Raw genomic sequence first — 12,783 nt, 5'->3', positions numbered from 1 at the left:
TAAAATATCCTGTGACTTTATTCACTCACTACTCATAGTGAGGAGTCCATAGTGGGACACCAGGAGTCCCAGCCACTCCTTAGGTTCTCCCAGATTAGGTGTGCTAACCTCTTTCCTATCTCACCCAGGCCAGCATCTTTTTGTTGTTAATTGATAATGCACAGGTTATGTCACACCTGTTCCTCTGTGGCTCCATTCAGTCCCATCCTCATCATTATCATGACCCTCTTGAAGGACCCATAACAATTGCCCAAAGTCTCCTATTTTCTCTCTGTGGCTTGTATTTAATGACTGCTTGCAGCCTCAGGCCAATGGTCTAGTCTTGGCATCCAAAATGGCCTCCTCTCTCCAAATTGGCCTCCAAAATGGCCTCCTCCCTGGGGCACTAACCTAAATCCCCATCATCCCCTTACTGTCCATAGACCACTTGTCAGGGTCCTCTACTGTCCCATCATTCACTTTCTGGATCACTGGATAGTCTTCATTGTCCCACATTGTTTCTCGTAGCACTAGATTTCATTCTCTAATCCCGTTTTACTTTCTGTCACATCCCTGGCCAGTACAGTTGGCCAAATCTGTTCCTTTGTCCAGCTCCTCTGCACACTTATGTCACCACTATTGAAACTTTGAATCGGGGTCATAAGTATCTTTTGACGGGTCTGTTGTAACTTCCAGTGGTTGCTAAGCAACCAGTCATAAATCAAGGACTACTTGTAATCAATGGTGATTTGAAGGCACGAAAAATAGAAAAAAAATCTATTTATATCTACTTTTCCCCCTATCACTTTACTCAGATTTGTAGTGGCTGGAATTTTGGGATTTCTAGCTTAAATACATCCAGAGGACTTTAGATTAGAGAAACAACACAGAAAATCATGTAAAAGTGAATTCTTCCATTTTTTTAAAAAATAACCTCTACCCGTATATTAACTTTCTGCCTTTTTTTTTTTTTTTTTGTCACTGGCAAAATCTCTTTCCATCCTTCGCATTCGGAGTTTTTCCAAGGACAGCCATTGGAGCCAAGTTTCTTCTGGAACGTCCTGTTACTCAAGCCAGCCCTCTGTTTTTAATCCAATGCTTTTGTTTGTGGAGAGCTGCTTCTTGGGTGGTCCAGGAGATAATTTTAAAGTACACCACTAATGGATAGCGTATTTCAGGAAGAGATCAAAGCCGATGCGTATTGTTAATGGATTTCAGATCCCACACTTGTCCCTGGAGTGGTGTTTCAATAAGCCAGGTGTACCTGTGCTGAAGCAGCTGACCACAACAACTGTTGGCTCTAGAGGGAGCCTCCTAAATGTTATTGGCAAGCCCTATTATGGCTTGCTTGGTTTCATGGCTCTACCCATTAAGTTTGTAACCCCTGCCTTATTCAACAACCAATAAGCATTAACTAAGCTACTTAAGGGTTTCCTTGGAGAAGATAGACTAGCTTTCTCCAGCCAATGTTGGAGGAACAGCTGATGAAAGCGCTTCAGGAAGAGACAACATTGGGGAATGTGGAAGGAGACTAAGATCTTGAATCATAGCTCATAGCATGGTTCTATCCCTCTTTACTACTGGAAAGACACTGTTGTCAGTTTGATATCAATATCTGTCTGCTTTTTTTTTAGGGTGAACCTGGTAAGAAAGGTGAAGAAGGAGACAGAGGTGCCGATGTAAGGATGCAATAAACTTTTCTGAATCATGTCAACAGTCTCTCCTTGTACTGCTGTGTAACATTTATCTAGCATTGATAGTATCTGCCTGACTAGGTGGCTTAGTGGCTAAGACACTGAACTTGTCAATCAGAAAGGTCGGCAGTTCGGCGGTTCGAATCCCTAGTACAGGTCTCCTGCGTGAGCAGGGGGTTAGACTAGATGACTCCAAGGTCCCTTCCAACTCTGTTACTGTTAAACCTATCTAGTATCTAACATTATCTACTCTCTCAGATTCAGAAGCCTGTTCTCGGCGTTCATCCAAAGGCCAGCATTTTAAGCCAAACTTCTTGGAAAGTGGGAGAGATTCTTTAATATTTCACATTCTGGAGGGCTTTCCTTGACAAGTGGTAAAGCAGCACGTGCTTCTTTGTAAGAAACTAAATCTGACACCATTTGTGGTAAATGAGGTGACAGAGACCACCTCAGACTTGATGGCATTTGATGTAGGAGGTTCACTTCCTAAAAACTCTTCTTCACAATCATTGAAAACTCAGACTTCCCAGTTAATTCAGATTCAGTAAATTCCCTGATTGTGGAGTTGGCCACTCGGGGAAGGGCAAACATCTTAGAATTAAATATAAATCTGAGCAAGTGATAACTCTGTGTACACCATTTTTTGTTTTTGGATTAGGTTTTGGTTCAGTTTCAAGCAGTGGTAGGATTCAGCCGGTTCGGGCCAGTTCACGCGAACTGGTTGTTAAATTGCTGGCAGGCCCTGCCCCATCACACCCTTTCCAGGAGTTCCCATGCGCCCTGTTTTTGTTACCAGGAGGTTGCAGAGAAGCCTACTAGGCCCAAAACGGGGCACGGGGGGAGGGGAGTTTGCGGTGCCCCCCCCATGGCCTGTTTTTGCTCCCGGGGGGGTGCAGGAGGCCGAGTGCTGCCTGCCATAACCCGTGGCCACGCCCACCATGGCACGCCCCCCCAGACAGTCATTAGGGCAGAGAACCGGTTGTTAAATTATTTGAATCCCACCACTGATTTCAAGTCACCTCCAGACACTAATTCAAAAGTTCCCGTCTCTGTGGAAGAAATAACTGGAAATGGGGGTGGGGGGGGTGGGGGAGAGAATGGGTGCCCTCTGCATATTAATTGCAATTCATTTTGAGCCTCCAGTTGACCTTCTGTGCCTTAATTCAGGTAGAGGTTCAAAAACTGGTCAGACAGAATGGAAATTTGCAGGAGTTTGGAAGGTGTGAAGTGTAAGAAAAATCTCCAAACACCACTGTATGAGATCAGGGTCTGGTCTTAAATGTGAAATACCATTGTATGATAGCTCCATGTTGTTATTAGACCTTCCAGTCATTGCATGTCAGGCTTTAAATCCTATTTGCTCCCAATTGCTCTGATCCGAACAAGAGGAGATGAAAGGCCAAATGTTAAATACGAACTGCTAAAGACTAAAGACTGCTAACTGCTAACTGTAAATATCAAGTGAGAAATAGGATTAAAGTATTAATCTGAAGTTCTGACCCTCAAAGATGAATCCAGTTCATTGATGGGTAGGAACAGCCTAGCCGAGTAAGCCTTTTTCTATCCTTGTCCTAGCCACAAACAAGCAGCAACTCTGTTTGGTTATCCATCATTTGGATTTCTCCAGACCTGCATATCAGCCATAAATGGATAATTCAGAGTGGTGTGTGAAATTTAAAGCTTCTAATCAACCTGTGGTAGAACCTGAGAGAAAGCACCAATAATGGCAAAATGCTCCTTGTAATAGAAAGATAGCATGTGAAGGTCATCCTTATGCTGTCTTTTCAAATGCTGTGAAACTGTGTGCACAAATGTGGAGGTACAGGTGAATCCACCCATATTGTAAACCAGAGGTCCCCAACCCCTGGCTCAGTACCAGGCTATGGCCTGTTCGGAACTAGGTCACGGAAACGGTGGGCAAGTGTATGTGCACATGCAGCTCTATTTGCATGAGTAGCAACAAAACCATCCCTCTCCCCCTTCCTGTCTGCAAAGCTAGGAAGCTTGGGAACTGCAATTGTAAGCTAAAAATAGATAGCCTTCACTTCATGTCCGATCACTTACCACTCAAAGTTATGACTGATCCAAAAAAGGGGATTCTGATGATTGGGCCTTCTCTGCAGTCACATGACCAAATTTCAGGTTTGCAATAGTAGCGAATATCTGTAGCTCGGGTGTAGGATGAGGGTGAAGATTCATTCTCTGAGCTTGTGGATTCCGAACATTTCATTACCAGGCTGGGTAACATCTTCAGTGGAGTTTAGGGGATGTCAGTGTGAGTGTTCCTTTGTTTATAAGGCTTTCAGGTGTGGGTGTGTCAAGTGAGGGTCTTGTGATCTAATCCTAACCCATCACAAGACCCTCACTTGACTCACCCACACCTGAAGCCCTTATAAACAGAGGAACACTGACACTGACATTCCCTAAACTCAGTGGTGGGTTCCTCCCGGTTCAGTCCAGTTCTCCTGAGCCGGTAGCGGTGACGATATGATGTCACCGAACCGGTTCAGCCCCCTGCCCCCCCCACTCCCCTGCGCCCCCCGCCCTCCCATCCCCCACGTTATTCTTACCTTTTATTTGGCCCCACCCCCAATCTATTGCTGCCTCCTGAGTCCCAGCTGATCGGCTAGAAGGAAGAAAACTGTTTAAACTCTTGCCGCAGGGCTTCAAAGGGCCGCCCTACAGTTGATCAGTGTTAAAAGAAAACAAATGAGTAGACCAGTGTCTGCAAAAATGCATCAGTAGATCAGTGCCTGCAAAAATAAATGGGTAGATCAGTGCCTGCAAAAATACATGAGTAGATCAGTGCCTGCAAAAATAAATGGGTAGACCAGTGCTTGCAAAAATACATGAGTAGATCCAGTGCCTGCAAAAATACATGAGTAGATCAGTGCCTGCAAAAATACATGAGTAGATCAGGGCCTGCAAAAATAAATGGGTAGACCAGTGCCTGCAAAAATACATGAGTAGATCAGTGCCTGCAAAAATACATGAGTAGATCAGGGCCTGCAAAAATACATGAGTAGATCAGGGCCTGCAAAAATAAATGGGTAGACCAGTGCCTGCAAAAATACATGAGTAGATCAGTGCCTGCAAAAATACATGAGTAGATCAGTGCCTGCAAAAATAAATGGGTAGATCGGTACAGGTCTGCAAGCAGTTAAAAGCCTGGTAGACCAGTACCTCTGCTAAATCCTAAATAATTGTCACATGACCATCAAGCCACGCCCACAAAATAAGCCATGCCCACAGAACTGGTAGTAAAAAATTTTAGAACCCACCCCTGCCTAAACTCCACTGAAGATGTTACCTAGCCTGGTAATGAAACGTTCGGAAACCAACCCATAAACTTGGAGAACGAACCTTCACCCTCAAATTTCAGGTGCTCAGCAATATGGCTGTATTTACAGTTGTTTGCAACATCCCATGGTCACATGACTGCATTTTACGATAGTTTTATCGAAAACTAACACTTCCAGGTTTTGGCACATATGTATCTTTTAGCAAACCCGTAGCAAACCATTGATTTGCTTAATGACCACAGTGTTCTCTTAATGACTGCTGCAAGAAAGATCATAAAATTGGGTCAGTCACCTGATTGGCCCTGTTTTATGACCCTTACAACATATAACGGGCAGGCTCCATTACAGTCGTAGGTCAAGGACTACCTGTATCAACCATTTTGAAACAATGCAGCCAGTCCTTAAGAGGTTGAATGAGTTACTGAAATACTTCCCATTTGCTTTTAAAAAAGGAAAAGGGGAAATAGGAGTTTAACACCATGCACAAATTTCTTGTCTCTCCCTCACTTTTTCTCTCCTCTGTAGGGTGAAGGGGTCCAACAACTGCGAGAGGCCTTGAAGATTTTAGCAGAGAGAGTGCTAATTTTAGAACATATGATAGGGATTCATGGTGAGTGCTGGCAAACCTGGCTTTACTTCAAGGGACCTGCTTGCCTTATCTTGGAGGGGCAACGTGAAAGGTAGTTTGCCGGAAGTCCAGTTTAAAGACTTAAAGAAGGGACAGTTTATTGTTGTCTATTCAGAGGTGCCAACCCCTGGACATTTGATCATATATGCCAGGGGTGTCAAAACTGGCGTCGTCACAGTGTCGTCAGTGACATATTGGGACTTTCTCCCCCTTTACTAAACTGGGCGCGGCCAACATGTGACATATCTGGCCCACGGGCCGTGACTTTGACACCCCTGATATATGCACTTCAGCAACTCAGTTTCTCTTTTTATGAGAGGATGTGTTGCATTTTTGTCTAAATTTTAAAATGGATTTCTACATTTGTACCTGGATATTGAAATGAGCAGGTACACATTTTGAAGCAAAACCACGCCACGTTTCTCTTTTGGGTGATGTTATCTCTTTTTTTGGAAGGGCAAAAGGGCATTTTTGGAATGGGCCCCTTAAAGTTTGGCTAAGTATAGCAATACAGCAAGAGCAGCCATATCAGTGGTGGGATTCAGCTGGTTCTGTCCGGTTCGGGCAAACAGGTAGCAGCGACTGCGGTAGGCCCCGCCCACCCACTCTGACGTAATGCCGTCCTATTTAACCACATTTTGGAGGCCATTCGCATGCGGGGAAGGTGCAAGCATCGAGCATGCGCGGACGGCACGCACGCTCACATTTGCGAACCGGTAGGGAAGGTAAGTGAATCCCACCTCTGAGTCACATGTCCAGAACACCATTCATTTATGATTTTTTATGGTTCTGTTCTGCCTATTTTCCCCACAACAAAGATGCCCCAGTGTGACAGGGTGGGTTGAGAGAAAATGTCTGCCCCAAAATCACTGACTAGAACTCACCGTCTCCCAGTTTCTACTGCGGCACTTTGACTGCTACGCGAAACCAGTTCTTGATTATTTGGATAGAAGTTGATTACAGTGTTTATAATTTACTGCCATTGATCTTGTCTGCCTCTCTGGCAGCCAAAGCTTTCCGACTTTCTCTCTTTGCAGGGAGATGAGGGTCCTCCGTGGCCAGGGCATTTCCCATTGTCCCCTCCCTGTTTTTTAAACAATACCCCCGTCCCGGTTTCCTTTGTTTTCAGATTCTTTGTCTTCCGTTGAACCAGGCTCAGGACAAGATGTGATCCTGGGCGCCCCGCTGCGAGCAAACACGAAAAACAAGCGGCACCATTTGAATCAGATCCTTTCTTCACTTCTGGATGACAGCAGACCCAGGGCGAAAAGTGACCAGAGGCAATAAAACTTTAGTAAGGTCCAGTGGTTGAATTCAAATTTTTTTACAACCAGTTCTGTGGGTGTGGCTTGGTGGGCATGGCAAGGGAAGGATACTGCAAAATCTCCATTCTCACACCGCTCCAGGGGAAGGATACTGCAAAATCCCCATTCCCACCCCACATGGGGCCAGCCAGAGGTGGTATTTGCTGGTTCTCTGAACTACTCAAAATTTTCGCTACCGGTTCTCCAGAACCTGTCAGAACCTGCTGAATAGCACCCCTGGTAAGGTCCGTGTACTCCTTTCCCTTTCAGTTGTGCAAGGCAATGCCAACGTGTGCAGAAGTGTCGCCAGAAGATCCTCTCTTTTATTGGTCTTCCTACTCAACAATTGCTTTGGTACCACCTTGGCTGTGAACAGTGTTTTTCCAAAAGTAATTATTGGTTGGGAATTTGAGTAAGTTCTAACTCACTCACTTTTCCAGTGGCAAAAATATCAGAAGGAATTTGGTGGTGCCTTCTCTAACAAGACAACATTTACCAAAAGGCATATAAGGTTTTTGATTTATCTATTTTTTTGGCCACATGGCTTTTTTTGCTAACACTCAGGGTGTTAGCCCGAAAAAAATACTTACACTGGAAAGTAGATTTGATTGTGAAATCCAATTTGTTTAAATGTCTAAAGTAGATTAACACTCCGTGGGTAGGTGCTACTTTTATTTATTATATATCTAAATAATGTATGGCTCACCCCTCAGCTTGAAAATTTCCAGAGCATCCTACACAGTAATTAAATCCAAGCAGTTCTTGCATTTGGTGTTTCAAATGAAAAAAAAAAAAAGATGGCATAGAAGGAGAAACACAAGAAGAGGAAAAAGGAAAACAAAGTCATTGAAGCATGAATTAATGTGCCTCACTTTTTAATATTAAAAATGATCGACAAAAAACACTATTTTTCCTCTTTTGTGCATCATACATAGAAGCAGCCTGGTACCTCCCAGTTTGCTCCCCGAACAAGAATAGTGGTGGTTGGAATTGTAATTCTAGCCAGTTAGGATGCATCAGGTTAGGAAATGCTATCATACAGCAGACCTCAAATAGCTGAGTAATACAGAACAGAATAGAACCAAACAGAACAGAATGACAGAGTTGGAAGGGACCTTGGAGGTCTTCCAATCTAACCCCCTGCTCAAGCAGGAGATTTTATACCACAGGTGTCAAACTCTAGGCGTCACATTGCCATCATGTGATGTTTTGCAACGTTTTTCCCCTTCGCAGAGCTGGGGTGGGTGTGGCCTGCAGGTGACGCATCCGGCCCATGGGCCACCAGTTTGACACCCTGTCCTGTACCATTTCAGATAAATGTCTGTCCAATTTCTTCTTAAAGTCCTCCAGTGATGGAGCACCCACAAGTTCTGAAGTATCCAGAAGCATTTAGCTAGCCTCTTTGGAAAAGCTGCCATTTTGTAACGCTTATTCTGGAATATTATTGTATATCAGCATTGTCTTCAGTAGTGAATTAAAATCAACAAAATTTTGGATGGAATAAGATTCAAGCCCCACCCTTAAGGGAGGGGCTTACATGTGATATTTCATCTGCCATCTTGCTGATTTTGACACACCTTCATACCCACCAGATGCTGCTGCTCTGTATTGATGAAGCATAATTTCCGAGACAACGAGACAAGGCTGGCACCACTATGAGCCTCAGGGAATCTACTTAGAATAGAAAATCCACCTGGCATCCATTCAACAATTTGTTAATTGAAATCCCTTCATCATCCAAACCTTTCCAGGATTCCCTTTGGGGGTAGATTTCTGCATAGTGGTTTGTTTTTTTGCTTGTTTTAAGTCTGTAAAGCAGGGGTGTAGATCTTTTTGTAAGTCAAGAACTGTCTTTGGCTTCTGTGTGATAAATTGCCTAAAAAACAGTGGGTGTTATTGGCGGGAAAGTCAAGCTTGGTTGGGTTTACATTAAATTAAAATTAAATAGAGTTAAAAAGATTAAATATTACATGACAAGAAAGTAAAGACATGAAATTGAATTGATTCCTTCTATGACAGTAACAACGGGAGTCCAAAAGTTAGATTTTGGATGTTAATGGATTCCTTTTCATTGGTAGGTCCAACAGCGAAGGCTTGAAGAGACCTCTGTTTACTCCTGTTGGGAAGTCCTGCAGGTCAGGAGGATGGAGCCATGTCCAATTGGAATACCTTCCTTGAACTTTCCATGATCTTTTAAAAATATCCTTCACATTTTACATACATGCTATTTTTGTTCTTGTTTTGGGGCCCGTCTCAGGTGATTACAATAAAGTTCCAATCCCAAGAAGTCTCATGTGATAAAGACACCAACATTTGTAGAGATGTCTGTATAACATCACTGATGTAACCTGTCTGCCATGGAGCCAGTGCTGCAGTCTAGAACATTCTGGGAATAACATTCTAGAGCACACACACTTGATCCACGAAGAGTGCGGAATGTGTTTATTGGCCCTACCATTGCCTTGAATGAATGGACTATGCACTGCAGAAAACAACCCAAGTTCATATTGCAAGGGAGGGGGGGCAATTAATAGAAGTAAGCTGTAGTTAATGATCACTTCAAGACTCTTACTGATGTTCTAATTGTAGAACTCACACCAAGCATTCAAGAAACCTCAGTTACACAGTTGAGTTCGGTCTGAAAACCAACGTTCTATATAAATCTTCCTGTTATCCAGATTTGTAGTGTCTAGCCAAACTTGACTGATCTTGAGAAGCTAAACAGAATTGGTGAACATGTAGATTGGAGATAACCAGAAAATCTCAGAGCTGTAGGCTAGCTTGAGAAGTCAAACAAGCAACTGAGAAGAACGTAATAGCAATAGTACTTAGACTTATATAACGCTTCATAGTGCTTTTATAGCCCTCTCTAAGCAGTTTACAGAGTCAGCATATTGCCCCCAACAATCTGGGTCCTCATTTTACCCACCTCGGAAGGATGGAAGTCAACTGAGTCAACCTTGAGCCGGTGAGATTTGAACTGCCGAACTGCAGCTAGCAGTCAGCTGAAGTAGCCTGCGGTGCTGCACTCTAACCATTGCACCACCTCAGCTCTAATGCCACCTCCTTAAATACTGTTGCCAAGAATATTATATGTATATGGCTTATATATCCACAGAGCCAAGCTCTAGGGAATATACATACTTTCCTTTAATTTTCCCCCAAATCCAACTAGATTTTTGAGTAGTAACTTTGATGTTATAATCCAAAATTAAGGTCTATAAAACCAATAATGTTATCATTTTGCCAGAGTTTACCATCTGTGGTTCTGCTGTGGCTAATTTTTTACCTGTAAGGTGTTTTATTTAGATTCCTTCCTTATTTCACTTTTTACTAAAGTTCATTTGGACCTGTTATTGATATATATATTGATAATGTTCCTATAACCTTCATAACTGAACAAATGAATGAAATTCCACAGGCAAAGTGTGGAGAATTGCCTCACCCATTGGATTTTAGTTCAACCATGAGAGGTCAATGGCAGAGACAAGAATAGTGTGTCATTCCAGCATGTAAGGAAAAAAATGAAGTGTCTTATGGCATCTTAAATATTAATAAATTTATTGTCACATATGGTCCTGTATATCTCAGTCTGCTTCATTAGATGTGATCAGATTGTGATGAACAAAAGATTATACAATAGATTTTCTAAGTTGCTACTAAACATTTTTGGCTTGTTTGTTACAAAAGACGTAACATCACACCCATCCTTCTAGAATTGAAATATGTAGATTTTTGTCTCTGTATCTACTAGGAGGGACAGCTGAGGTGGTTTTAAGGCTTTCCAGTACTTAAGTAGAATTCACATAAAGTCTTGCAGCCATACAAATAGTTTGCTAACTGTATAGAAGATATACCTTAGTTCATTTACCGAAATTGAAATTCTTGCAACACAATTCAGTGCAGCTTATTAGATTTTTAAAATGTGTTTATCAACCTACAACTTGTTATAAGTTTGTCTTAGAGCAATAGAAGGGCCTCTTTTAATTAACAAGGATGAAAATTAAAGCACACTTGATCTTTTTTTTAATGCTACTTTGTTTAAGGTATATTATCATGGAAAATGAGAAAGAAAATAATTTTTATAAATGTAGCTGAAGGCTGTTTCAAGGTACCGTTCCTATATTCTCTTTACTAAAACTTGTTTAATATTTGAAAGCTATTAAAAATTACATTTATTTCACTTTCTCACAAGAGCCCCTATCTTGAAGGTTTGGAAAACATAATCCGAAGGCTTCTGCTGAATCGTTTATTCCTCTGTTATTTAGCTGTAAACCAAAAGAGGTTAAACAGCTAGAAATGATTTAGGTTTTATAATTTGATTGCAGATGGTCCTTTAAGATATGTACAATTTGTACATCTATAGTTTCTGATAATCAGCGGTCTTCTTGTATGTTACGAAATGAAATCGTTTTGATAGGATCTACATTGCTGAACTGTACCATTTTGTTGCTCTTTGATTGCAAAATGAGATTATGGATACCTAAAAGGTATATGTTGCAAGTTCCTGGATGATAAAGGCTAGGAGTAATTTGCAGAAACATGGCAGACAGAAGCCAGGTACTTAAGTCTTATTCAGGATGATTTCCCTTATCTTTTCCCCACCATTATACCCAAGATTTTTCTTCCTTATTGGGTTTCATATGTTTGAGTCTACCATAAAGAGGATGACAGGAAGTAGTGATTGGATGATAAAGAAAAATCTGACAAGCAAGGAAATAACTACCTGCCCACCTGCCTGCCTGCCTTTGTGCTGCATTGCACATGTTTCTCTTCTCCCTTCATTGCCACTATCTGAAATGTAAAACAAGCACTTGCAGAAATTTTCAGGGTTGTGACTGGGAACTAATGCAGAGTAATTCTACTGCAAAGTGGAATGGGACAACTCGCCACGGCCAACTTGCTATGGCCAACTCATTGTGGAACAACTCACTGCAGAACAATTTAACAATTCTATTTAATTATTTAAAATCAAAAAAATATTTTAATTTTTGCCATTCACATTTCATTCTGTCCCTCCTTTCGAATCCTTTCTTTAATAATTCTATTCTACTATTTCTTTAATATTAATGTAACTCTTGTCCTGCAGTGGGTTTGCTGTGGTGAGTTGTCCTGCAGCAAGTTAGTTGTGGCAAATTGACCACGGCAAGTTGGCTATGATAAGTTGGCCATGGCAAGTTGGCTGTGATGAGTTGGCCATGGCAAGTTGGCTGTGATGAGTTGACCATGGCAAGTTGGCTATGATGAGTTGGCCATGGCAAGTTGGCTGTGATGAGTTGACCATGGCAAGTTGGCTGTGATGAGTTGGCCATGGCAAGTTGGCCATGCTGAATTGTCATAGACTCACTCCTAAGAGCTTCCTCAGACAGTAATCATTCATTGGCATCCTTCAGTCTCAAAAGACTATGGTATCGTGCTCTGGAAAGAGGTCCTAAAACAGCATCTAGTGTGACTAGCAGACAGCGGTATTGAAGTGCTTTTATACAGACTTTGAGGAGGTAGAAAAGTACACTGGCATACCTGGCACTGCCCTCACTGTAGATATGTATTTTGCCTTGATAAGGGTGTAAGGCTGTCCTTTATTGGCTTAATAGAGGACAAGTTAAAGAAATTGATTTGTGAATTCCATAAGCTTAGTTTCTACCAAATCTCACCAGCCAAAAGGGTTAACATCCACCATCATTCTCTTTAGCATAGACTGAGACTGGAGACTAGGCAAATTTTGATAGATGACCAGAGTGGTGGATTTAGCCATGTGTCAGAATATGTTTTCTTTTTGACAAGTATGTATGTTCAAAGAAGCCCAACTATTAGCTAGATATGGCTTTAACATCTTGAATAAGAAGAGTTGGAAGGGACCTTGAAGGTCTTCTAGT

The 12,783-nt window shown here is 42.0% G+C and overlaps 1 protein-coding gene across 1 annotated transcript in view; it reads left to right on the top strand.

Annotated features, from left to right (window-relative positions):
- COL26A1 (collagen type XXVI alpha 1 chain) overlaps window positions 1–6,890 on the top strand; it is a 206,033-nt gene extending 199,143 nt beyond the window's left edge. Inside the window, exons 12-14 of the mRNA XM_070945813.1 lie at window positions 1,614–1,658; window positions 5,501–5,585; window positions 6,733–6,890. Of these exons, the coding sequence (XP_070801914.1) occupies window positions 1,614–1,658; window positions 5,501–5,585; window positions 6,733–6,890 (288 nt within the window). The remainder of the gene's footprint in view (window positions 1–1,613; window positions 1,659–5,500; window positions 5,586–6,732) is intronic.
- Window positions 6,891–12,783: the final 5,893 nt, after the last annotated feature.

The sequence above is a fragment of the Pituophis catenifer genome, unplaced genomic scaffold, assembly GCF_029215685.1.
Source record: "Pituophis catenifer annectens isolate HBS135680 unplaced genomic scaffold, rPitCat1.0.hap2 SCAF_1, whole genome shotgun sequence".
Lineage (NCBI taxonomy): Eukaryota > Metazoa > Chordata > Lepidosauria > Squamata > Colubridae > Pituophis > Pituophis catenifer.
This window is presented reverse-complemented; position numbering and strand designations above follow the sequence as displayed.